Below are 26625 nucleotides of genomic sequence, written 5' to 3'. Positions count from 1 at the left end.
TGATGGGAGGGACAGAGACTCATGCAGCAGTTGGTGGTACTGGGTGATTTTTGTCTCCGTAGTTAGTGGGGTAGTCAGAAACAGCCAGGTGTCCAGAAACCCTCTGAGCTTCTGATCTAACATAGTGATCTGGGGCTGGTACCTTCAGTGAAGTGTGATGTTACGTACTTCCCTTTAGCCACCAATATCATAGGTCTGACCAAAGGTCCATCTAGCCCAGTATCCTGTCTGGCCAGTGGCCAATGCCAGGACAGATGCCCCCAGAGGGAATGAACACCAAGTGATCCATCCCGTTGCCCATTCCCAGCTTCTGGCAAACAGAGGCTAGGGACACCCTCCCTGCCCATCCTGGCTAATAGCCATTGATGGACCTATCCTCCATGAATTTATCTGGTTCTTTTTTTAACCCTGTTATAGTCTTGTCCTTCACAACATCCTCTGGCAAAGAGTTCCACAGACTGACTGTGCATTGTGTGAAGATATACTTCCTTTTCTTTGTTTTAAACTTGATGCCTATTAATTTAATTTGGTGATCCCTAAGTTTTTGTGTTTGAGAGTAAATAACACTTCCTGGTTTACTTTCTCCACACCAGCCATGATTTTATAGACCTCTATCATATTCCCTCTTAGTTATCTCTTTTCCAAGCTGAAAAGTCCCAGTCTTATTAATCTCTCCTCATATGGAAGATGTTCCATGTCCCTAATCATTTTTGTTGCCCATCTCTGTACCTTTTCCAATTCTTCTGAGATGGGGCATCCAGAACTGCACGCAGTATTCAAGATGTGAGCATACCATGGATTTATATAGAAGCAATATATTTTCTGTCTTATTATCTATCCCTTTCTTAAAGATGTCCAACATTCTGTTCGCTTTTTTGACTGCTGCTGCATATTGAGTGGATGTTTTCAGAGAACTATCTACAATGACTCCAGGATCTCTTTCTTGAGGTAACAGCTAATTTATACCCCCATCATTTTATATGTATAGTTGGGATTATGTTTTCCAATGTGCATTACTTTGCATTTATCAACATTCAATTTCATTTCTCATTTTGTTGGTCAATCACCCAGCTTTATGAGATCTCTTTGTAACTCTTCACTGTCTGCTTTGGACTTTTCACCAGTCACCTACATCGTCTCTTGGTTTTGCTTCAGCCAGCTATTCTACACTGAGACTGAACTTCTCCAGGCACCTGGATAGTTGGGAAACAATAATGTTTGCATTTAATATAAAGGAGCTCTAGAGCTGGGTGTTATCTTCATATTACTATCATTTGAGGTCCTATTGTCTCCTAGACTCAACTTGCTGTGCATCCGAAGAAGTGGGCTGTAGCCCACGAAAGCTTATGCTCTAATAAATTTGTTAGTCTCTAAGGTGCCACAAATACTCCTGTTCTTTTTGCGGATACAGACTAACACGGCTGCTACTCTGAAACCTTTCTTAGCTCTGGCTTTCTTGATGGTTATTGTCTCAAACCTTCTCTTTGGTAAGGGTTCAGAGGTTTGTGGCACAGCACCTTTGGTGTCAACACATAGGTCTGTGTTCCCTGGTTCCTTTAGCTTCTGCTATGATGCCTACAACAAAATAGCTTAGTAGGGCATCTGTCTGTTTAGATCAGCACTCAGGAGCGAGCTGGCCATCCATCCAGAGAGCAGGGGTGAAACTCGCGAGGAAGCAGCAGAACACTAGATGTGGGGAGCAGGAGGGAAAGCCTGGCGACTGGACTGTGTCTATGGGGCGGGGAGGCAGGCAAATACAGCCGCTCCTAAAACCCCCCGTCACCTGCTTGCAGGCCTTGGGCAGGGCCCGGTGAGGGAAGCGCCAGGGTAGTTCAGGTACCGCCAGCGTCCAGTAAGAAACGATGGCGACGGACCCTTTCCCCCCGGCCCCTGCCCTCGCGACCCCGGACCCCGCCAGGCAGGCCCCGCTCCGCGCGGCTGGCGATCTACTGTAGCTCAGGCAGGCACAGGTGGGGCCAGGGAGGAAACAGGCTACGGCGGAGAACGGACAATCGCTCGGTGCACAGGCAGCAGAGGCGCTGCCCCCGTTCTCTTTTGTGAAACCCCACCGGAAACGCTTCCGGTCCCCCCGGCCTGAGGGAAGAGGGAACACTTTGTGCGGGGGGCCGTACCGGCACCTCGGCAGGAGGGCGCTTCCGGTCTGTGTCCAAATAGCAGGAAGGGACCGGAAGTGTAGGGGGCACAATTATCAACGGACACTTCCGGGTCAGACGACGTTTCCGCTGTGAGCAGGCGGTCAGCAAGGCTGCGGCGGGAGAGATTGGTGGAGTGCTGGTATCGGAGAAGCCGCAACTATGGTGAAGCCCCGGGTGTAACGCGGCGGCGGGAGGAGGGGAAAGGAGAGGCCGGGCCTCGGGTGTAATGCGGCGGTGGCGGGGGGAGAGGCCGGGTACCGGATGTAACGCGGCGGCGAGGGGAGGAGAGGCTGGGCCCCGGGTGTAACGCGGGGAAAGGAGAGGCCGGGCCTTGGGTGTAACGCGGGGGCGGGAGAGGCCGGGCCCCGGGTGTAACGCGGTGGTGGGGTGGGTGGAGGAGATGCCGGGCCTCGGGTGTAACGCGGCGGCGGGGGGAGGGGAAGAGGCCGGGCCCCGGGTGTAACGCGGCGGCGGGGGGAGGGGAAGAGGCCGGGCCCCGGGTGTAACGCGGCGGCGGGGGGAGGGGAAGAGGCCGGGCCCCGGGTGTAACGCGGCGGCGGGGGGAGGGGAAGAGGCCGGGCCCCGGGTGTAACGCGGCGGCGGGGGGAGGGGAAGAGGCCGGGCCCCGGGTGTAACGCGGCGGGGGGGGGAGGGGAAGAGGCCGGGCCCCGGGTGTAACGCGGCGGGGGGGGGAGGGGAAGAGGCCGGGCCTCGGGTGTAACGCGGTGGGGGGGGAGGCCGGGCCCCGGGTGTAACGCGGTGGGGGGGAGAGGCCGGGCCCCGGGTGTAACGCGGTGGGGGGGAGAGGCCAGACCCCGGTTGTAACGCGGTGGTGGGGTGGGGGGGAGAGGCCAGGCGCCCCGGGTGTAACGCGGCGCCTCCTCTTGCAGACTGTGGGGAAGAGCAGCAAGATGCTGCAACACATCGACTATCGCATGAGGTGCATCCTGCAGGATGGACGTGTCTTCATCGGCACTTTCAAGGCCTTCGACAAGCACATGAATCTGATCCTGTGTGATTGCGATGAGTTCCGCAAGATCAAGTGAGCAGCGGTTGTCAGGGTGTGGGCGGAGGAGAGCGAATGCATCACATGTCCTGTGTATTCTCATTGAAGGACTTTGGAAGAGTAACAAAGCTGAGTGGGATTGAGTTCCAGGGAAAGACTGAAGGGGCTAAGCACCAGTGTCTGGCAGAGGTTGAGTGATAGTTTGTAAATATCTGAAGGGTGTAACCTCCAATATGGAAGGGGCTCTATTAGGTAGGTAATGGGGCTATAATTCAGTTTCTCTCCACTGCTCCAATGAAAATACTTAGCAGAATATATGGAAAAACATCCTGACTTTGCGCTATATCTAGCTCAAAGAGAGCCCCACACTTATACTTCAAAATAAATGGAATTCTTATGTAACTGATAAAGGCAACAAGGAGTCTGGTGGCACCTTAAAGACTAACAGATTTATTTGGGCATAAACTTTTGTGGGTAAAAACCTCACTTCTTCAGATGCATGGCCCAAATAAATCTGTCCGTCTTTAAGGTGACACCAGACTCCTTGTTGTTTTTGTAGATACAGACTAACATGGCTACCCCCTGATACTTGATATTCTGTAACTAATGTTATTGTGGTGAGTCTGTTCCTTTCTAGGGATAGGAGGCTATTTTAGCTGTCATGGTGTGTGACTTATAATGGCTTGGGCCATTGGCAAAGTTTGAATATAAAGCCAGCTAGTCTAAAAGTAGGAGCCTCTAGCAGTTGTAGTAGATTCATAGCCTTATAGATCAGCCACTAGTGGAGAAACCACTCTGCTAATGTGGGTTACTATTAGAGGAGTGTACGCTAGGGAACAATCTTATCCTGGCCCTGGAAAATTGGACTGACTAGATCTTGTAATAGAGCTCTTCATCTCTGCTTTCTGAATCACCTGCCTGCTGCTTCTATTGTGGACTCAGAGAGCTGGTTGACTTGGTGGTTGTGGTGTTTGAGATGAGGGTAGCACTGTACCTCTGGTTCTGATTATTTCCATGCTTCTCTATGCCCACTTTATTCCTGCAGCTCTAGCGGAGGAGTTAGAATGCAGGGATTGCAGCATTAAGTGTTAGTTTGAAAAACATGGGTGAATTGATTTGGTTGCTGTGTTGATAGGATTCTAATAACCTCTATGGATTTTGGGAGGTGTGCATACATGTTCTCTTCCCCACTTCTGATTCAAGCAGGTAAAACAAACCAGGGAAACAATTTTATGGAGCCTGTTCCCTCCCTCCAGTGACAGCTTTGGTGTGTTCTTGGGATGTGGGGGGAACATCACCAGTTTTGGAATAGTTGGATGAGGTATCTGTCACAGACTTGAACAGTGGTGTTCAGAGGAATGCTTTTCTCTAATAATTAACTTCTCTCTCTCTCAGACCCAAGAATTCAAAGCAGCCGGAACGGGAAGAGAAACGGGTCCTGGGTCTGGTATTGCTGCGCGGAGAGAACCTGGTGTCTATGACAGTTGAGGGGCCACCTCCAAAAGATGTAAGGAGAAGGATGGGTGCAGAACCAAAAGGGTCAGATAAATCCAGTCTCCATTGCCAACGGGGTTTAAATGGCTAGTCATTAGCTCCACTCTTTCCCAGCACTAGCCTGTGTCTAAATCCAGGGGATTTCACTGTGCAAAGTCTAACTTGATCTGCAGCAGTTTACACCCATTAGAGATGAATGGGTGGTCTGAAGCATCTTGCTGTACTGAAATCACTGATTGCTTGTATTTCCCTATGTTTCAGACTGGCATTGCCCGGGTGCCTCTAGCTGGAGCTGCAGGAGGACCTGGAGTTGGGAGGGCAGCTGGAAGAGGAGTACCAGCTGGAGCCCCCATGCCACAGGCGCCAGCAGGGTTAGCTGGTCCTGTCAGAGGAGTTGGAGGACCATCCCAACAGGTGAAATGCTGTGGTTCAGTAGAAGAAAGGACTTAACTCTTGATTACTGTATTTTGAATAGATTTCAATCTCTTGGCTCTGGTGTGGTTCAAGTGATTGTGCTAGGCAACAGCAATCCAAAAATAGACTGTTAACTGAGGTCCTGGGACTAGCATGTAGCATAGCAGACTCCTCCGCACATCTGTGGCTCATGCCCTGATAGGGAAGGGTTTGAAGGAAAAATGCAGCTTGCTGCATAAAACCCACTTAGTATAATTCTACACTGAATTCCCCCCACAGTAGTATGTTAAGGGTGTGCAGCCCTGTCTTGTAACGAGGACTCATACATTGAATGGAAATGGGGTAAAAGTCCTAAGGCATGAAAAATGAAGTTAAACCTTTCTTCTCATTGTCCCATTTGCTATAAAAGCAACACTTTGTGCAGTATTTGTGAATTTTCTTTCTGTTCACAGGTGATGACCCCTCAGGGCCGTGGAACAGTTGCTGCTGCTGCTGCTGCAGCCACAGCTAGTATAGCAGGAGCTCCGACCCAATACACACCAGGCCGTGGTGGTCCTCCCCCTCCAATGGGCAGGGGAGCACCTCCTCCAGGTAAGGAACAGCTTTTTTTGTGGTCTAGGACAAGAGAAGGACCATAGGGTGTGGCTGGATTGATGATGAATCTTGACTTTATCTGAACCCAATGAAGAATTGGTATTAAGCAGGATTACTCTGAGGTCCAGCCAGTAGTTTTAGCAGTGAGTTGTGGCTATATTCAACATGGAACTGTAGCAAACTGTAAGCAAAGAATCTGCTGGAGACTTCTGCTTATTTCTCTCTTGGTTGGGAGTGCTTCTTAAATGCCAATCTGTGGTGGAATGCTCATCTCGATCTTCGGTGTACCAGTTCTGAGACTTGTCTTCTTCCTTTCATTGCAGGAATGATGGGACCACCTCCTGGCATGAGACCACCCATGGGTCCACCAATGGGAATGCCACCTGGCCGAGGTGCACCCATGGGAATGCCTCCCCCAGGGATGAGACCGCCGCCCCCAGGGATGAGAGGTGAGTGAGCCTTCTTGGCATGTGGGAAGGGTGGTATCCAGTTTCTTCACTGTAAGCAGAAGTGTGGGACTGTGACAATGTATACACTTCAGTAGAGTATGGTGGAGCAGAACTATGTTCCCCAGCTAAGACAACTGACAAACTAAACTGCCCTGTAAAACCATTCAGTGTCCTAAGAAGGGCCTCTAGGCTTTTTGAAGCAATGAACTGTACTGTTGTTGAATAGCATTTTCTGTGTGGCCTTGCTTCAGATGCTTTCTTGTTCTTTGTAGACTTTTCAACTGATGGCCTTTGTTCTTTTCCTGCCAGGTCCCCCACCCCCCGGTATGCGCCCACCACGACCCTGATGTTCTGTGCTGTTACTGTGGATTGTGTGGGAGCTGGTGTTAAGTGAATGGGCTCTGTTTTGCCCCCCGAACGGCCTAGGATTTATTATGTATATTTTTTTCTATTTACTGGCTGTAAAATTTGCCCTTTTTAATAAAGTTAGAAAACTCTCCTTTGGGAATTATTTTTATTCCACCTGCAGGTGGTTTTGAGCCCCACAAGGCTCTATGTGGAAGGTGGAAAAGAACAGCCTGTATTTCCTCTTTGTCTGAGTGAAGGTGTTGTACTGGCTGCTTCTACTCAGTGCATACTACGCCACTGCTCTAAGCACCAGCCAAAGAATTAATGTTTAAGGTGGCTTTTCTGGTCTATTCTTACCATGTTTGAGGTAGATGGCTGTACCTCTGCAGAACAACTTTTGGCTTGACAGGACTATTCTCATTTGAGGGGTGCCCATGGGGGAGGCATATGAAGTGTGAGGGCTGAAGAACAGGTTCTATCCTGCCGAGGCTGCAATGTGCACAACATAATGTCCATACCGGATCAGACCAAAGGTCCATCTAGCCCACTATCCTGTCTACCGACAGTGGCCAATGCCAGGTGCCCCAGAGGGAGTGAACCTAACAGGCAATGATCAAGTGATTTCTCTCCTGCCATCCATCTCCATCCTCTGACAGACAGAGGCTAGGGACACCATTCCTTACCCGTCCTGGCTAATAGCCATTAATAGACTTAACCACCATGAATTTATCGAGTTCTCTTTTAAACTCTGTTATAGTGCTAGCCATCACAACCTTCTCAGGTAAGGAGTACCACAAGTTGACTGTGCGCTGCGTGAAGAACTTCCTTTTATTTGTTTTAAACCTGCTGCCTATTAATTTCATTTGATGACCCCTAGTTCTTGCATTATGGGAATAAGTAAATAACTTTTCCTTATCCACTTTCTCCACATCACTCATGATTTTATATACCTCTATCATATCCCCCCTTAGTCTCCTCTTTTCCAAGCTGAAGAGTCCTAGCCTCTTTACTCTCTCTTCATATGGGAACCGTTCCAAACCCTTAATCATTTTAGTTGCCCTTTTCTGAACCTTTTCTAGTGCCAGTATATCTTTTTTGAGATGAGGGCGTACCATCGATTTATATAAGGGCAATAATATATTCTCAGTCTTATTCTCTATCCCCTTTTAAATTATTCCTAACGTCCTGTTTGCTTTTTTGACTGCCTCTGCACACAGCGTGGACATTTTCAGAGAACTATCCACAATGACTCCAAGATCTTTTTCCTGACTTGTTGTAGCTAAATTAGCCCCCAACATATTGTATGTATAGTTGGGGTTATTTTTTCCAATGTGCATTACTTTATATTTATCCACATTAAATTTCATTTGCCATTTTGTTGCCCAATCACTTAGTTTTGTGAGATCTTTTTGAAGTTCTTCACAGTCTGCTTTGGACTTGACTATCTTGAGCAGTTTAGTATCATCTGCAAACTTTGCCACCTCACTGTTTACCCCTTTCTCCAGATCATTTATGAATAAGTTGAATAGGATCGGTCCAAGGACTGACCCTTGGGGAACACCACTAGTTACCCCTCTCCATTCTGAGAATTTACCATTTATTCCTACCCTTTGTTCCCTCTCTTTTAACCAGTTCTCATCCATGAAAGGACCTTCCCTTTTATCCCATGGCAGCTTAATTTACGTAAGAGCCTTTGGTGAGGGACCTTGTCAAAGGCTTTCTGGAAATCTAAGTACACTATGTCCACTGGATCCCCTTTGTCCACATGTTTGTTGACCCCTTCAAAGATTGTCTTGAGGCAATGTGGGACCGTAGAAGCAGTCTGATGGGGGGGAAGGGATTTGCTGTGATCCCACTTAAAATGGTGGTGGCAGGAGCCACCTTCCTCCCTTGAAGGAGGAGCAGCTAATGGGAGTTTTGCAAGGAAGCTCTCCAGCTGAAGGAGTGACTACATGACCATTGAAGTGAGTTTGTGTGCTTGCTGCCTGATCGAAGTATATAGTGTGGTTTGATTTTGGGATCCATTTGCTGAGCCTAGCAGCCTGCTAGGCAAGGCTGAGAGCTTCTTAACAAAGCTTTGATCTCTATTCCCTTTAGCACCCATTAATCCTTAACCAGGAGACAGGGCTACTCAGGGAGAGCAGGGATTTAAAAAGCCAGCTCCTAAGGGCTTGTCTACACTACCGCGTGGTCGATCTAAGATACGCAACTTCAGCTACATGAATAGTGTAGCTGAAGTCAATGTACTTAGATCTACTTATTGCGGTGTCTTCACTGTGGTAAGTCAACAGCTGACGCTCTCCTGTCAACTTTGCTTGCACGCCTCGTTCTGGTGTAGTACCGGAGTCGACAGGAGAGCGCTCAGTGGTCGATTTATTATTATTATTGCTGGATCGATCACTGCCCGCCGATCCGGCTGGTAGTATAGACAAGCCCTAAGTGAGCAGAGGAGCTAGTTAACAGTTTTGCAAGAGCTAGATGCACCTAATTAACATTCTTTAAACTTAAACCAATATACTCCCTCCCACCCCCCAAAAAAGCTACAGGAGTAAAAAGAATGCACGCAGAAGTCCAGCAGCAGAGTGGGGACTATCCAGTTTACTGTAGCGAATACAGCATATGATTACCGGCCAGGTGGCGTGTGCGCATTTGGAGCAAGGAACTCATAGCCCTCACAGACAGCATAAAGGCTCAGGAGCCCAGAGTGGCTGAACTGGAGGGGCGAAGGGAGATGGAGAGGCACATAGCTGGTCCCACCCCATCTGACAGTCTCTGTGCAACTGAGGAGGATGAAACTCCTGGCAAAGAACATCATAGTAGAGGGAAATGATCCTATAGCTGGGACCCTCCTTCCAGATGCCATGGTTATCGCCTCACACTGAAATTCCTCTCTGGTGGAGGGAATCCCACTTATTAGAAATAGCTAAGTAATAGCAATGGGAGATTTGATCACTAGAAATGTAGACGGCTGGGTTTGTGCTGAGCCTGAGAACCACATGGTGAATTGCCTGCTGGTTGCAAAGGTTGCAGATCTCTTGAGACATCTAGACAGGCTTATGTGATGTGCTGGGGAGAAGCTGGTAGTCATAGTACAAATAGGTATCAATGAAATAAGGAAAGAGGTCCTGAAAGCCAAATGTAAGGAGCTAGGTACAATAGTGAAGTCCAGGACCTCCATGGTACCGTAGCATTTTCTGATATGCTGCCAGTTACACAGGCAGAACTGCAAGGTGTCACTGCATGGATGAGACAATGGTGTAGGGAAGAGGGGTTTAGGTTCATTAGGAACTGGGGGATCTTTTGGAAAGGAGAAGCCTCTAGAGCAGCAGTAATCTATTTTTGGTCAAGGTCCAGACTCCAGAGAAAATTAAATAATCACACTAATGATAAGTAAATAAAAAGATTCCAGGGTTCATTCAAAAGCATGTGGCAGTCTGGATTTGGCCCACAGTCAGTCTATTGACTACCCCTGCTCTAGAGCAATGGTTCCTAACCTTTACACCTCTAGCTCCTAGGGCTCTTCCCCATGTCTCCTGCAGGAGGGAAGAGCTGACCTGTTGCTCATACTGGAGAAGAGGGGGGGGAAGAGAGGGAGTTGAAGCTCTGATTGGTTGTTCCACCTGTGGTGGAGGTGGGACAGTCAGGCAAACATAAATCAGAAGGCAGCGTTCCCCCTTTGTTCTCACATTACTTTAAAAAAATTTCATGGCACACCTATTTGGGCCACATGCACACAGGTTAGGAAACACTACTGTAGAAGGAGGATGGGCTCTACCAATCCAAAATGGAACCAAATTGCTGGCAACTAAAATAAGATTGTAGATAAGTTTTAAACTAAGGGCTGGGGAAAATGGACATTTACAGAGAAGCACATGGTTTGGGCAGAAACATTGGTTAGGAGAGGATCTATTAATGGGGATTCTCTATATCCTAATAAAGAGGTGAGGACGAAAGTTGATAAGTCTTAGGTAGGAGCAGAAAAGAAACCTGCAAATGCAGGGGTACCATTCAACTAAATCAAAAAGGCAGACAGCTAAAAAGGGACGAATTGTACATGTGCTTGTATATAAATGCTAAAAGTATAAATACTAAGATAGGTGAACTTGAGTGCCTGATATTCAGTGAAGATATTGATAAAATCTGCATCACAGAAACTTGGTAGAACAATGATAATCAATGGGACAAAGTAATAGGGTAGAAAATATTACAGGAATGACAGAAGGGTGTGCTGGTGGGGGAGTGGCACTACAAGTGAAAAAGCATCAAGTTAAATATATTGAAAATCAAATGAATCAAACAGTACTATAGAATCTTTAGGGCAGTAATCTCCAACCTTTTTAAGCACAAGATCACTTTTTAAATTTAAGTGCAACCCAGGATCTACCTCAAAGAAAATGTAGAAATAACCATCACACAAACCCAACACCCTTACCCTACTGCTTCCCTGAGGCCCCGCCCAGCTCACTCCACCCCCCCCACCCTCCCTTACTTTCACCAGCCTGGGACAGGCAGTTGGGGTGCAGGAGAGAGTGTGGGCTCTGGGTTGGGGCCATGGGGTTTGGAGTGTAGGAGAGGCTCCAGGCTGAGCCTGGGGCAGGAGTGGGCTCAGGGCTGGGGTTCAGGCTCCAGCTGGGCCCTGCTTAGCTCAGGTGGTGGTTCAGCAGGACTAAGGCTGGCTCCCTGCCTGCCCTGGCCCCACGCTGCTCTGGGAAGTGGCCAGCAGGTCCAGCAGCAACTCTGAGGGGGTGCGATGGGGGAGGTGAGACCAATTTTTTTAAAAAGGCTCCAGAGCGGATCCTGGCAATTACAGGCCAGTAAACCTAATTTCAGTACCATGCAAACTGATTGAAACTATAGTAAAGAACAGAATTATCAGATGCATAGATTAACATAATTTGTTGAGGAAGAATCAACACAGCTTTTGTAAAGGGGAATTTATGCCTCAATCTATTAGAATTCTTTGAGGGGGTCAACTAACATGGGGACAAGGGTGATCCAGTGGATGTATGATATGATATAGGTCTATAAAATCATGAATGGAGTAGAGAAAGTGGATAAGAGAGTTATTTCCCCCTTCATGTAACACAAGAACCAGAGATCACCTAATGAAATGTATAGGTAGCAGGTTTAAAATGAACAAAAGGAAGCACTTCTTCACACATCACACAGTCAATCTGTGGAACTCATTTCCAGGGAATGTTGTGAAGACCAAAAATATAACTGGGTTCAAAAAGAATTAGATAAGTTCATGGAGGATAGGTCTCTGAGTAGGTATTAGCCAAGATGGCCAGGGATGCATTCCCATGCTCTAGTGACCTTAGCCTTTAAATGCCAGAAATTGGGAGTGGACAATAGGGGACGCATCATTCAGTAATTGCCCTGTTCTTTTCATTCCCTCTGAAGCACTTGGCATTGGCCATTGTTGGAAGACAGGATACTGGGCTGGATGGACCACTAGTCTGAGCCAGGATGGCTCCTGTGATGTTAACCAATTGGTGGGAGTCCCCCAGAACTTATAGTGACAGTCCTCTTTCTCCTGCCAGAGGCCTCCTAGAACAGTGGGTTCTAGTATTTATCTTCTAGAGCTTTTCTTCAAGATGTCTGCAGCTTCAGGCAGCTATTACTGGTTTGGTTACACATGGCTCAGTTTTTAAACTTAAGAGAAAGCTTTGTGTTTGCTATAAGTAAGAGACTCCAGGAGCTGGAACTCAGCACTGAATTATGAAGTCAGCAAATTACAGTGGTTTGGCATCAGTCCCATTATGCCACTACAAAGGGCCCTGTCTACATCTCAACAAAGACAACTAAAAATGGAACTTGGCCTTCACTCCCAAATGAGTGTGACATCCCTGGTATACGTACATTTCACCTTTTCTGGACTGTGCTGCAGCAAGCTGTTCTAATCCAGTCATGTTCATCCGAACGTAGCTTCTGGTCAGGTTTCTGATCAAGACCCACACCTGTACTCTCCACTAGAGAATTGCTACCTGTCCTTTTATTAAACTGGATATTATTAAGCTTGCCAGACTAAGGTCAACTGTTTTCTCTATCACAGGGCCCCTTTCCTTATCAAGACTAATGCACTGAGTAAGACCTCATACAGTAGCAGCAGGCAGAGTGGTGGCTTATATGTATTGGGACTAGTGATAGAATATTTTTTCCAGCATCTTCAGCCTTCTGCACCCATTGCATTAGGACAGCAGGGAAGAAAATAGCTGGAGTGAACATAGTCTGAATCCAGGCATATTTGTCCCTACAGCATAGCATGACAGAGGGCTACCTCCTTCTCACAAGGGGAGAGGCAGGCTGTGCCCTTAGTGCTCCTGTGCTACCTCTAGTAGACCTTAGCTCTAGAGCAACTGCTACTCCTTGTGATTGTTCAACTCTTCCCTGTTTTAGAGCAGGGTTCCAAGGGCTAGATATAGATACAGCCCTTTCTGCTGCATTTTCTCTGCCACTAACTTCCTGGCAGTATCAGCAAGTGGTGCCACCCTTCAAGGAAAGTTGATGACTAGAGTTAAGTAACTATTTGCCCATTCACCACATCTGTTCCAGCAATTTTCGCATAGTAACATTACAGGAACTTCTTGTAAGATTCTTGCCTCCTTGCTAACTGATGTAAGTGTACAGCACAAGACAAAGAAGTGAGAACAATCCTAGCAGTTTTGTACCATCTCCCATGGTCTAGTTTTCTCAACTGCCACAGCTAAGTGAGCAGCAGGCTATGTTACAAAAGTATAAGGAAGTCAATCCTTCGCTGCAACTGCACAAGACATGGTTTTCCTTTATGTGCTAATTCAGCAGGTGCTGGTGCATTTGCACTGAGTCCAAGAATTTAACAGACATTGTAAGTTCAAGCCACTTAAGAGGCTACATTATTCTAGCAAATACAGAATGGAAAGCAGGGTTTTTCTGGAAAAGGCACAAAGTCTCCTACAGTTAGATTTTCCAGGGAATCCCTCTGGCAAAGAGCTGCTGTTACTTCCTCTTATACCTGTAAAAAGACAATATTGGAAATCCTAATCAGTCCAAATGCCTGCACTAGTGTTAAAGGACAGGGTAGGGGTAAATGAGCCCCTAGGCAAAGGCAATGCCAGCCTGCTCAGAAGTAGCCCACAAGTGTGCCAGTAAAACACAAGTCTCCATGTGTGTTCCCGGACTTGGGGCTGGCAGCACTGGCTGAACAGGGCTGACTTTGTATCAAGATTAGCACCATGGCTGCTTACCTGCTGTGGACCTTAGAGGAGGAAATGGGACAAACCAGGCCAACAGAAAAATCTTAAAAGATAATAAGGCTGTTTACCTGGACTTGGATTTGAAGTTTCCTCCTTTCCTGTGTCGGGTTAAGCCCAAATGCTTCCGCTCTTCAAAGGAGGGGCTGCACGGGAAAGAGCTCAGTGAGACATAGCCATGCTCCCTGAAATAGGATGCTCTATACCCCTCTGCTCAGTTCATGTGTTGCCCATGGGTTTGTTCTTACCTGCCATGATTCAGTACTTTTCTGGTGTTGACTGTGAAGATAGTCTTAGCTCAGAAAAGTATTCCTTTGCTCACCCACTGCATTGCCCCCTGCCCATGCAAGGAGTGTTTTGTTTTGTTTTTGTTTAAAGCTGGAAGGGACCCTGAAAGGTCATCGAGTCCAGTCCCCTGCCTTCACTAGCAGGACCAAGTACTGATTTTGCCCCAGATCCCTAGGTGGCCCCCTCAAGGATCGAACTCACAACCCTGGGTTTAACAGGCCAACGCTCAAACCACTGAGCTATCCCTCCCCCCACTCACGCCACCTGATTTCTTCCTGCCCCCAGATACCTGAAGTGGCCTTAGGGAAGCAGCACCTCTGGTCTGTGACAGAGGTGCTCTCAGACAGGACACCCTCTGCTCTCCTTACAAGCTATTTAAGGTAGACAGAATGACTCCTGTATAAACTCTCCCTTTCCCCTGCTGCTATCCTTCAAAAGCAGCAAGATGAAGCCTGAGCCCCTCTCTACTGCCTGCAGAAGCTATCACTGGTGAAGATTTCCATGGATGTGAAAGGAATAGAGTGCCTCCACCACAGCCTGTGCAAACCCAGTGATGTGGAGCCAAGTTACCCAGCACGATACTGTTTTAGGGCCTTCCTGCTTGTGTTGGTGAGCTCCTCATCGAAGACAGATGATTGCTTCTTCCGTTTGGGGCCTTGGAAAGCAAGCAACAACAGAGCCAGCGATTAGCAAGGCTTGATGTACAGAAGCAGGGTCCCTGCTAAGGTCACACAGTCCACAACATTATTTGCATTACTATAGTGCCTAGGAACACAAGTCATGGACCATAATCCCATGGTGCTAGATGCTGTACAAATGCAGAACAAAAAGACTGGCCTCAGCCCTCCTAATGATGGGTGTGGGCACTGGGAACATACATTTTATGGACAGGAAATGGACTCTCCCGTCACTGCCTGCAGTCTCCAGTGTTCCAGTCTTCCAGGTCACTTTCTATTGATTTGGTTTGTTAACAGCACAGCCACCAGTGACATTTATGCAATCAGCATTAAGATAAATGCTAGCAGCAAAACCCTCCTGCACCCCAGCAGTAAGCATGCTCTCACCTCCCACAAGCAGCATCCAGCTCTAAGGAGCAGCTATATTGCAACTGGGAAATCAGCTAAAGTATTCTCTGAGCTGTTTTTGTGGAGAACAGATGCTCTTCTCTTACCTGCTGCTGCTGAGGGAGGCTCATCCTCAGGCACAACTCGAGCTCGCTTTGCTCGGCGGTTCCTCTTTGCTACACGCTCTGCATACATCTGTGACTTCAGGATTTCAAATTGTGATCTCTCCTCTGGCTGGGAGAGACAGAAATCTAAGTTTACAGCTAATATGCCCCTGCATGAGACCAAGCCACCCAGGCCCCTGCCTCCTCTCAGAGCCCCTCACTCACTGTCATTTGGCCTTTTTTCTGAGTATCCTGCATAAATTTCTTCCTCTTCTTCTTTCCTCTCAACGCCAAGTCAAATTCCTGAAGGGCTTTAGTCACTGGAGAGAGAGAGACAGACAAAGGGTGAGGGAATACAGAAGGTTCAAGAACAGAGGGCAATTTCAGACCCAATTCAGAAATCCATGATTCGAATTAACCCATTGGTCCAGACCCAAAGACCTCTCTCTTCCCAGGACTCACGTTTCTCTTTCTTTCTCTCCTCTCGGCTCTGGAACCAGCTCCGCTCAGGCCCCTCTTCCACCTTCTGTTCTCCTGCCTCCAGTCGCTTCTTTGCCATGTTGATCTGTGGGACAGCCCAATCAGATAGGGAGCTCATGGACCTGCAGAGTGACCACTACCCAGTCTGGGGAAGCTAGGGCAGGAAATAGCTCTCCCCATCTCAACACCTCACTGGGTCACTGTCAGCATTTGTGCATAGAAGCCCCTGGTAGTAGGGATTATAGTGCATGGAGCCTCAACCTTCACTAGGTGACTGGGGGCACATTTCCCCACCAAGAATGCCCTACCCTGGGCTAGGGGCTTTGCCCACACACAGGGGAGTGAGTTCCCCATATCTCAGTGCCCTACCCAGCCCAGGCTGTAGGAGCAAGCTCTCACTACCCTCACCTGGGCCTCTGATTGCTGCATCTCACGCTCCTCACGCTCTAGACGCAGCACTGCATACACATCTTTCTCCAGCTTCTCAATCTTCTCCCGGAATTTCAGGATCACATCTGCAGACACACCCAGTGGGGGCCAGAGAGAAAGACAAACACGGTCCCTGTGAGAATTGCCTATGCTTTAGCACCTCCCTTCCCCGCCGCCCACGGGGCTACTTGCCTGCAACCCCGTCCCAGCAAGGCACATACCCTGGGGGAGGATTCTGGCCTTCACTGGCATCTTGGCTGTCTTCACAATCTCCTTCAGCATCTTGCGCTCCTCCTCACCCACCAGTGAGACTGAGCGGCCAGCCCGACCGGCCCGCGCTGTCCGCCCCACCCGGTGCACATAGTGCTTGGTGGTGTTGGGCATGGTGAAGTTGATCACCTGGTGGGGAGACATGGGGTTAGCAGGAAAGCAAGGCCAATATCAGACTCATGGTACCTCAAGTGGGCTCAGAGCCTCGCACACTTACCGTTTTGACACCCTCAATGTCAAGTCCTCGGGCCGCAACATCCGTAGCTACCAGGACATCGATCTGCTCATCTTTAAAGCGCCTGACCACAGAGAATACAATCAGTTATGCAAGCAATGAGCTCCCTCCCCAATTCTTGCAGAAGCCACTCTTCTCCCCCTCTGGGGCTACCCACTATTCCAGTACCTGAGGGCCTCCAACCGTTGTGTCTGAGAGAGGTTCCCATGTAGCTCCCCCACCTGCAGACCCATCAGCCCCAGCAGGATGTGCATGCGGTGAGCCTGCTTCTTGGTCTGTGTGAAAAGCATCACGTGATCTGTGAAGGTCCGTGTCAGCAGAGCTGAAAGACAAAGTCCTGTCAGCAAGCAGCAGAGGCAGCTCTAGGTGTCCCCACAAAGCTGCCTTGCAGTAAAACACTGCTTCCAGCTTTCCCATGCCACTTGCCAGGGCTCACCCATCCAACTCCTCCTCCCACGCCGCACTACTCACCTGACACGATAGCTTCTCTGTCCCCTTCTCTGTTGGGACGGACCCGGATGAATTCCTGCCGCAGGAAAGGAGCTACATCCGTGTTGCTATTCACAAAAATCCGGACAGGATTTTTCAGGGAAACAGCAGCCAAATCTTTCACCTATCCAAATGAAGGAAGGGAAGCATCACTACACTGAAAAAGGAAAGTCTGCCCAAACCCTCCATTCCCACCTTCCCATCTGAACTGAACATGCCTCCCAACAGGCTGCTTAGGCACCATCTTTACCTCATCTGTCATGGTGGCAGAGAACAGCATGGTCTGACGGTGGTGGGAGCACAGCCGAATTATCTCCTTCATCTGTTCCTCAAAATACTCATCCAACATCCTAGAAAGGAGAGAAGCTGTAGAAGACTCTGCTCTACCCATCAACCCTGACCAGCTGCTGTTCTAGACCAGGCAAACTCTCCTCTCACAGCAATGGGAAAGCTAGAAGCCAATGCCTCATTCTCCACCACCCACCCAGCTTACCTGTCTGCCTCATCCAAGATCAGCACTTCGATGCTGTTCAGGTGGAAGGAGGGGCAGTTATGGAGATGATCTATCAGGCGCCCAGGGGTGGCAATCAGAATGTCTGGCCCAGAGCGCAAAGCTGCCTCCTGAGTCTTCACATCCAAGCCCCCTGTAATGGTGAAAACCCAGAAAGGACCATGAGATCCTGGAGCAGGATGAGATAGAGAGCCCCCAGGCCTGTATCCATTGCGGGGGTGAAGAGTCCTTTCAGTGAGTACCTCAGACACCAGATACAAAAGTGACCCCTTGATTGCAGATATGGACCGTCCTCAGATGCCATGGGAAAAGTACAGGACACCACTCCAGGTTAAAGCATCAGGGTGTGTACACGCTGTGAACAGGTGCACCATTGCCTGACTAGCTCTAATCATGGGACTCCAGGTTCTCTATGCCCCCATCCCTTAGAGTTAGGGGTCACCTGGAGCAGTTTGGAAGGGGATAGCATGGTCCATGCAAACTGAATTCTCAGCCTCATGGCTCATACTCACCCACAGCTAGGCAGGTTGTGATGCTGCTGAACTGGGCCAGCTGCTTGGTGACAGAGTGCACTTGAATGCCTAACTCTCGTGTTGGCACCAGAACCAGCACCCGAGTCACTGGAGCCTGGCGAGGTTTGTAGATCAAGCGCTCCAGTACAGGTAAGGTGAATGCAGCGGTTTTACCTGCAGAACAAAGGGCATCAAGAATTAGTTCACCTCAAAAACATGACGCTTCCCTGAGCATCTCAGTCCTCATCCAGGCTCTTACCTGTCCCAGTGGCAGCACAAGCACAAATATCCTTCCCCAGCAGACCCACGGGGATACAGGCCTTCTGGATTGGGGTTGGCTGCTTGAAGCCCAGGGCTGTGATTGCCTGCCAAGGAAACAGAATAGTTAGGCATCAGATAAAAGAAAGGGAAATCTCAATCTGGATGCAACCTGTGCAGTGAAAGTCTCACCTTATTCTACACTAGAAAACATTAATTCCCCCAGAGCTAGCGCTCATGCTCATTCCCTACACTGTCTCCTGCTAGGAGAGACTGTGACTGGAGTAGCTGGGAGCTTCCCCAAAAGCACATGGGAGAGGCTGTGAATTCCTGCCCTCTTCCTTGCAATCCTTTCTGCAGTGACTGAAAGAGCTTAATACCTTTAGTAGAGGGCGTGAGAGGTTCATGTCCTGAAATGACAAATCATCATCGTACTGAGATGCATCTTCAAAAAATCTCTCTGTTTCCTGAAGGAAATAAAACCAAGAGGAAGAGCTGAAACAATTTCCAGCACACATTGCACTGCTGGGCTCCATCCTACACACTTATCGTTTGTCAAGTGGGTTTGGGTTCTTTGGAATGGAAGGTGCTTGAGAAATGCTCAGTGTTATTCTACCCTACCTTCCAGTGACACTCACCATCTCTCCTACTTTCTTCTGTCTCTTTCGTTCCTTCACCTTGAGGGTATCTGAAAAGAAAGAGATATGCTAAGCATTCAGTATCAGCTAAAAGCAACTTCACCTAAGCCCCAACCAAGGCATGTTTCCTGCACCCTAGCATGCCTGCCAGAGTTCTACCCGCATCTCCCCCCCCAGTCAGTCATTGATGTAGAGACCTGTGAAACTGATTCCCAAGCAAACTGGGGAATCAGTTGGCAAGCAAGTTCCTTTCCCCATGGAAAGGACATACCTCTGATGGAAATACTGGAAGCTGAAACTCTAATTAGACAAGAGCAAAATCTGGAAGAACAATATTGCAGGGACCAGCGGGAGGAGATATGACAAATAAAGGAGATTCCTGCCCATTCCCCTTCCATGCTGCCAGCTCTCTCTCATGAGATTCTCTTCCCCACCCTGCCAATGGCCCCCTACTAATTTCTTTCTTCCAGCCCCTTCCCCATACCTTGTAATTACCTGCTTTGGTGAGGATACTCTCATCAGTTGAGGAATACTGGGACTCTACATCCTCTTCCTCCTCTCCACTGCCTTCCTCACTTTCCTTCTCTTTGGTTTCATCCTTCTCCATCTCTGTGTCTTCTCCTTTCATCTTAACATATTTCGCTTCCCTTTCCTAAGAGAAGACATGAGATCAATGGCCTGGGGAGCGTGTCAGAAAGATCCCAGCCAACCTCTAAACAGAAGTTTCCAAGGGTTTTCTTGTGGAAAAGGGGGTGGAAAGAAGGGCAGAGTTCCCTCCCCTCCCGCCCCCATGGGGAGGTCCTTCCAAGGGTTGGTGGTGGTAGGAGCTAAAAGCTTTTGTCCACCAATCTACGAACATCCCACTAACCTGGGTTTTCCGTTTTTTTCTCACTTTTTCAATCTTCTCATCCAGTGTTGTTGCTGCTGCTCTCTGGGCAGGGCAAGACAAACAGTTAGGGAGAGGAAGGGGGAATCTGTAAGAGCCACCCAGCAGCGGCTCTGACACACAGCAATGCTGGCAAACAACAAAGGGAATAGGAAAACATGATCATCATCATTTCTATGCAGGCCCCAAAAGTCTGCAAGGTACATGACAGAGCAGTGAGAGAAGACTTGGTCCCTCTCCCAGAGGCCCTTCAACCTAAAGTCTGGGCCAATACAAATAGAATAAAACAACAGGGTATGGGACTTGGGTGTTTTGGGCATATATTGATCATTTCCATTAGTTTTAATTCACTTTACCAGACACAGACGTGTGGATGGTGGAATGGGCTCTAAGTCACCAGGGTTGGTTGTCAGGGTCATGGCACCCAACTAACATCTGGTAAGGTTCCAACAGGACCCTATGCACCCCAGGAGACTCTACCCATCGCAACCTCCATCCCCTTCGTTCTATGAGGGGAGAATGAAAAGTGCAAGTCTGTTTACCACAGAGAAAATGATCAACAGAGCCAACTGCTATTCACCCCATCTCACAAGACCAAGAAAACGTTCAGTGTAATTGGGAAGCTAGAAATTCAGAACAGATCAAAGGCAATACTTGCTCACACGATGCACAGTTAGCACTCACCGCTACAACGCAAGGTTGTGCAGCAGAGTTACAAATAGAGGGATTTACACCATTCACGTGGGGAATGAGACTATACACACATATTAAACAAGTTTTAAAGAATGCATAAAATTCGGGCTGCAGCCATAATCCAGCGAGAGGCCTCTCCCAGCGCTCCCCAGCAACCCCCTGCCCACGTACCTTGCCCCTGAGCTGGCGCAGCGCCTCCGCCCAAGCCCCGCTCGACGCGCCCGGAGCCTCCTTCTCCGCGAAGACGAAGCCGGCACTGAAGTCCCCGCCGCGGCGTCTCTGCTGCCCCCGGCCCAGCGGCTCCTGCGGACGAGAAGCGGGTGAGGCGGGAGCCAGACGGCAGCCTGGCTCCGGGGCCCGGCCCGGCCCGCGGCGGCCCCTCACCTCCTCATCCTCCGAGTCCCCGGACTCGGGCTCCTCCGGCGCCGCATCCCCGTCCCCGAGCGTGGCCACGAGCCCGAGCCCCTGCAGCATGGCGCGCGCCGAGAGCCTCCCCAGACCCCGCCCCTGGTCAGCAGGCACGCGGCGCGCGGCGCATGTGCGGGGGCCCAGTGGGCGGGGCCACGGGCGCTCCCGAGCTGCCCCGCCCCCGGGCGGAGTCGGACCCCTTCCGCCCCGGAAAGGAAACTGAAAGCGCCGGCGGGGTGGAGCCGCTTCCCCCTCAGGGTGCGGGGCGAGCTGCGGGGCCGGGGCGAGCTGCGGGCCTGGCTGGTGATGGTGAGAAGCGTCCTCGGTCTCCCGGCCGGGGCGGCTCTTGGCTCGGGCCAGGCTGGGGGTCTGTGTTCTTCCGCGCCCCGGGCCTGCCGCCAGGCTGGGCCCAGCGCGGGGGGTGGCGGGGTGCGGGGGGGAGGCACCTGGGTAAGGAGAAGCCCCTTATGGCAGTAGGGCGCCGCTCGTGCCGGAGGTCAGGCCGGGGGCGCGGGGGGAGGCTGGAGCGGAGGGCCGGAAAGGGGGAGGCTGGGGACTGGAGGGAAGGATAGGAAGAGGGGCTGGAGGGTAGGCTGGGGGTCCGGAGAGGGGGAAGGCTGGAGGGGAGGGCCGGGGAGGCTGGAGGGGAGGGCCGGGGAGGCTGGAGCGGAGGGCCGGAAAGGGGGAGGCCGGGGACTGGAGGGTAGGCTGGGGGTCCGGAGAGGGGGAAGGCTGGAGGGGAGGGCCGGGGAGGCTGGAGGGGAGGGCCGGGGAGGCTGGAGCGGAGGGCCGGAAAGGGGGAGGCCGGGGACTGGAGGGTAGGCTGGGGGTCCGGAGAGGGGGAAGGCTGGAGGGGAGGGCCGGGGAGGCTGGAGCGGAGGGCCGGAAAGGGGGAGGCCGGGGACTGGAGGGAAGGATAGGAAGAGGGGCTGGAGGGTAGGCTGGGGGTCCGGAGAGGGGGAAGGCTGGAGGGGAGGTCCGGGGAGACTGGAGCGGAGGGCCGGAAAGGGGGAGGCTGGGGACTGGAGGGAAGGATAGGAAGAGGGACTGGAGGGTAGGCTGGAGGTCCGGAGAGGGGGAAGGCTGGAGGGGAGGTCCGGGGAGACTGGAGCGGAGGGCCGGAAAGAGGGAGGCTGGGGGTAGGCTATAAGAAGCTGGGAAATAATACTGAAGAACTTTACATTCGTGAATGTTGAGCAGAAATTGGTGCAGTGGGTTTGTGTTTGGTGCTGGGTGCCCTGGAAACGCCCTAGAGCTACAGGAGCTCCTGGGCTGGGCTAGTGGGGAACCAGAAAGCGAAACGGACTCTAGAGAAGTGACAAACTGGTAAGCTGTTTTTCGGTAATACAGAAACCAACCAGCAGCAGCACGGTGGCGGGTAAGGACTTGGTATTTGTCTTCTAGACCAAGCCTCGGAAAACAGGGTTTGTGATTCCTGGGACGTTTGGATAACTTGGCAATGGGAATGAGAGGCAGTTACGGGAAAAGGGGGTAGTCCCATGGGGACACTTCTTTAAGGTTTGCACGTGTTGGGCTGGCCTGATTAGGACTTGTGTCCCACCTCTTAGGACAGGGACCACCATGGTGTAGGCAGGTTGCGCTGAGAGAGCAGGGTGGGATAGGGAGGACTTGGCTCAGAGGAGCACAGGGAGCATGAGGCCATCAGACTGGGGTGTTCCAATGCTCAGTGGAAGGAAACTGGATTTGGGACGGTGACAGGTTCATGTTTAGGGGAAGAGATGCAGATGGTGAAGTGTCCCTAGTATGCAAAACTTTAATTTATGAGCTAAGATGGTATAACTACCCTTGAATTGGCAACAGCAGATGTAATTGGTATTGCCTGTGGTAACATACCTTGTGGAATTAAATCTGTCCCCCACAGAGGTGCCCAGAGTGCTCCTGGTTTTGTGGATGCTGGGCAGTGTTGGCCTGGTCCTCTTTTAAAGATTATTGTTTGGCTTTGTCTCTGCCTGCAGCAGCACAAAGAACCAGGCAAAAGAGGACTTGAGTGACTCTCAGGAATGGATGGCAGGAGACCTGGACAGGAACCCTACCCAAGGCAGCACAATGTTAACTGGAGAGGTGAGTGGCCTGCTTAATGAATGGGGATAGAGGAAAAACTGAGATTGACCCACTTCTCTCCCGGTCACCCATTCCCAGCACCAGACACACCACCATTCTGTTTTAATCTAAGATCCTCTACCACACTCATCACTGTTGTCTCAGAGTAGGGATTGATTGGTACATATTTTACAAAAGCACCTTGTTAGATTTTTGTTTCAGTAGGTTGTATTGGTTTAATTTGACTAATGCCAAATAGAGGCAGATAGGGATGAGTCCTATGCCTTGGAAACTCTGTTATTTGGCTATCATTACCATAGTATCTGGTGCCTAATTTGTCCGCCCATTGACAAATTCTCTCCCCTGAAAAGGGGGCAGACTCTGTCCTGCTGCTCTGAGTTTTAACTCTACTGTAAAACTAAAGTTCTGAACCAACTGCTGCTTTCTCATGGGCTATTAAACCAGCCATTAACTGCTGGCAAAACCCAATCTGTAAAGAGGACCTCATCTTGGGCCCCATGCTGTTCAGCTTTTCAGCACATGGAAAGGGAGTCATTTTACTTTCTGGTTGATAGTTTGATAGTTTAACCACAATCCTAAACTCTAGGCTGGGCATTTTCCTCAGTGCCTGCTTATTGCTAAGGTTAAGATTCTGTCATGGGTATTTTTAGTAAAAGTCAGGGACAGGTCGGGGGCAATAAACAAAAATTCACATAAGCTCATGATCTCTCCTTAACTTTTACTAAAAATACCGGAGGGGAGGACAGACGGGGACTTACAGTGGGAGGCCTACAGGGATGAAGGGGACCACTGGGGTCATGTCTCCTGCCTCTGGGCTGGTGGCCACTGATGCTCCAGTGGCCATGAGGGCTGGCTGGCCAGCTGCTTGGGTGGCCAGCCCTGGGGCTGGCTGCAGTAGCTGCTCCAGTGGTAGGGGCTGGCCCAGTCCCCACCCCACCCCCCACTGCTTCAGCTCTGGCAACTCCGGGGCTGACAGCTGCTCCAGCCCTGCTACCATGGAAGTCACGGAGGTCCGTGGAAGTCACGGAATCCATGACTGAATTGTACCCTTACTCATTACGCAGCAGAAAACATACTGATGTAAATAAAATATTAGTTCTACAGTGTGATATGAAATGTCTGAAACATGCTGCTGCTGGCAAGTGTGGTGTCATGGGGAATGGGGATTATCCCAGGGAACATCGTGTCAGGAAGCAGCCTCTCTAAGGAGGCATTCTCTCTAAATATCTTTTCTCTTTGGGTCCTGTAGAGTGTCAAGATGCTGGCTTGCCACAAAGAGGCAGAAACCGAGCAATTAATGCACCAGGCTATCCTCGGAGAGGAGCAGCCCAACCTGGAGGAAACCCCAGGGTTAACGATAACCCTCTTCCCCCTGGGCAGAGGGAAGGAAGATACCGTGGTGCAGGACGGTATCCCAATCAGGGAAGGAGAAACCAGGGTGGACAAGCCAATGATGGACCCAGAGGACAGTGGAATGAGCAGGAAAATGAGGCCAGAAGAAGAGGAAATGAGAACCAAGATGGTGGCAGGTGCAGAAGAATCCACCCTTGTGAAAATCCTCGTTTCCATCAGAATCCTGTTCCAGGCGGTGCCCAGTGCCAGGAGCCCAATGAACAGCCTCAGCAAGTCAGGAGGATTGGCTACAAATTCCTGGAAAGTCTCCTTCAGAAAGACCCCTCTGAAGTAGTCATCACACTTGCCTCCAGTTCAGGGCTCAAGGAGCTTTTGTCTCAAACATCCATGAAACCCAGCTTCCTCCAGCTCATCTGCCAGGTTCTTAGGAGGGCATGCAGCTCCAGAATGGACCGCCAAAGTGTCCAGCAGCTCCTGGGCATGGTAAAGGAATCAAACTTCCTCAAGATCTGCCTGCCACAGTATGTTGCAGACATGATGACTGAGGTCATTCCTGCTGTACGACATCAGTTCCCTGAGCATATAAGCATCATCATCTCCCTCCTTCAGGATCTGGTGAGCATTTTCCCAGCCAGTTCTGTGCAGAAAATCTCCATGTTGATGTCTGTCCTGCCAGCATCTATAAATGCCTTGAGAGCATCTGGTGTGGACATAACAGAACAGATTGAGAAGAACATGGAAAAAGTCCTGACCCTTATTCAGCATCTTCAGGAGAAGAGGCGTGAGGGCACCCTGAGAGCTGACAACTACACCCTAGTGCAACCTCAGGCTGATGGTCAGGAAGAAACCTACCGCACAATGACCATCTACCCCACATACAACGAGGTGCATCGGGATAAAAAGCCCTTTCTTCGTCCCAATATTGTTTCTGGGAGGTATGATAGCACCAGTGTTTACCTGGACACGCATTTCCGGCTCCTAAGAGAGGACTTTGTCAGGCCGTTAAGGGAAGGCATCTTGGAGCTTTTGCAGAGCTTTGAGGACAAAGGTTTGAGGAAAAGGAAGTTTGATGACATCAGAATCTACTTTGACACCCGGATCATCACCCCCCTCTGCTCCTCATCTGGCATCGTCTACAAGGTCCAGTTTGACACAAAGCCCCTAAAGTTTGTGCGATGGCAGAATTCCAAGCGTTTGCTGTATGGGTCTCTGGTTTGTATGTCTAAAGACAACTTTGAAACGTTCCTTTTTGCCACAGTGTCCAACCGTGACAATGCAGACCTGTCCCAGGGCATTGTGCAGCTGTGCTTTAATGAGCACAGCCAGGCGTTGCTGGCAGAGGTCCAGCCCTCTGACTCCTTTCTCATGGTGGAGACAACTGCTTACTTTGAAGCCTACCGACATGTGCTGGAAGGGCTGCAGGAGATCCAGGAAGAAGACGTTCCATTTCAGAAATACATCGTGGAGTGTGATGTGTTGGTGAAGGAGCCAGCATACCTGGCAATGGGCAGCATCTACAACCTTGCGCCCCTGATAGAGGAGCCTTCTCCAGTTGGAAAGGAGGGTTTCCTGGTGAGCCCTGATGACCTGAGAAGACCTAGGGTGAATGTTCTAGACCTCAACCAGTGGCCTTCAATGGAAGCCTTGAAGTTAGATGAGTCCCAGATGCAAGCCCTGCAGTTGGCACTCACCAAGGAGCTGGCCATTATCCAGGGGCCTCCTGGGACTGGTGAGATACGCTGTTGCTTAGAACTGCACTGTTGGGCACCAGTTAATAAATTCCGCTAAACATCCCTTGAACCAGCCCAGTCCGAAAAGCACTAAAAGTAGAGGAAAATTCTAAAGAAAAAATAACATCCTTTGACAACCAACTTCAGGCACAGGCTGGACTCAGATGCTGTTCCTGGGCTTTGTATACAGAGAATGAGGAAGTCCTAACAGGTCCATGCAATGAATAGAGAGCCTTGTCATAGGAGGACAGGTGCTTGGCCTGTTTAGAAAGGAGAAGCTGGCCCTGAATCTCTGCCTCCTGGACCATGTTGTGTGTGGGCAGGCACAAAGCTTAGTGTCTTTCTGCTCTGCATAAGCCGTGCAAGGTTGGAGCAGCCCCTGTCAGCTGCACTAGTGAACAGGCATTGGTCTCAATGGGTTTTGTGTGCTTGGAGCTCAATTACTGGTGCCCAGCTGGTGCTCGTGTAATCCACTGCAGTCTAGGTTGTGTGACAGTGACCT

General features: G+C 50.1%; 3 protein-coding genes across 3 annotated transcripts in view; 2 read left to right on the top strand and 1 right to left on the bottom strand.

Annotated features, from left to right (window-relative positions):
• Positions 1–2210: 2210 nt before the first annotated feature.
• SNRPB (small nuclear ribonucleoprotein polypeptides B and B1) lies at positions 2211–6612 on the top strand. Its single transcript, XM_054046227.1, has 7 exons — positions 2211–2318; positions 3047–3198; positions 4558–4669; positions 4918–5070; positions 5523–5661; positions 5988–6113; positions 6423–6612. Exons 1-7 carry the CDS (start codon positions 2316–2318, stop codon positions 6458–6460), a joined length of 723 nt encoding a protein of 240 aa, XP_053902202.1. The 5' UTR covers positions 2211–2315; the 3' UTR covers positions 6461–6612.
• Positions 6613–13225: 6613 nt separating this feature from the next.
• Positions 13226–21057, bottom strand: DDX27 (DEAD-box helicase 27). Its single transcript, XM_054046079.1, has 21 exons — positions 20935–21057; positions 20722–20853; positions 19840–19902; positions 19467–19623; positions 18972–19021; positions 18714–18800; positions 18335–18440; positions 18076–18249; positions 17546–17696; positions 17303–17402; positions 17035–17176; positions 16732–16885; positions 16546–16627; positions 16280–16457; positions 16038–16144; positions 15612–15714; positions 15375–15469; positions 15153–15279; positions 14552–14636; positions 13765–13839; positions 13226–13455 (listed from the first exon to the last, which is right to left on the bottom strand). Exons 1-21 carry the CDS (start codon positions 21022–21024, stop codon positions 13440–13442), a joined length of 2274 nt encoding a protein of 757 aa, XP_053902054.1. The 5' UTR covers positions 21025–21057; the 3' UTR covers positions 13226–13439.
• A 125-nt stretch (positions 21058–21182) lies between these two features.
• ZNFX1 (zinc finger NFX1-type containing 1) overlaps positions 21183–26625 on the top strand; it is a 27088-nt gene continuing 21645 nt past the window's right edge. Inside the window, exons 1-3 of the mRNA XM_054045459.1 lie at positions 21183–21267; positions 22935–23040; positions 24290–26122. Of these exons, the coding sequence (XP_053901434.1) occupies positions 22980–23040; positions 24290–26122 (1894 nt within the window). The 5' untranslated portion in view covers positions 21183–21267; positions 22935–22979. The remainder of the gene's footprint in view (positions 21268–22934; positions 23041–24289; positions 26123–26625) is intronic.

Source organism: Malaclemys terrapin, chromosome 12 (assembly GCF_027887155.1).
Source record: "Malaclemys terrapin pileata isolate rMalTer1 chromosome 12, rMalTer1.hap1, whole genome shotgun sequence".
NCBI lineage: Eukaryota > Metazoa > Chordata > Testudines > Emydidae > Malaclemys > Malaclemys terrapin.
The sequence above is the reverse complement of the archived record's forward strand: the minus strand, read 5'-3'. Positions and strand labels throughout refer to the sequence as shown.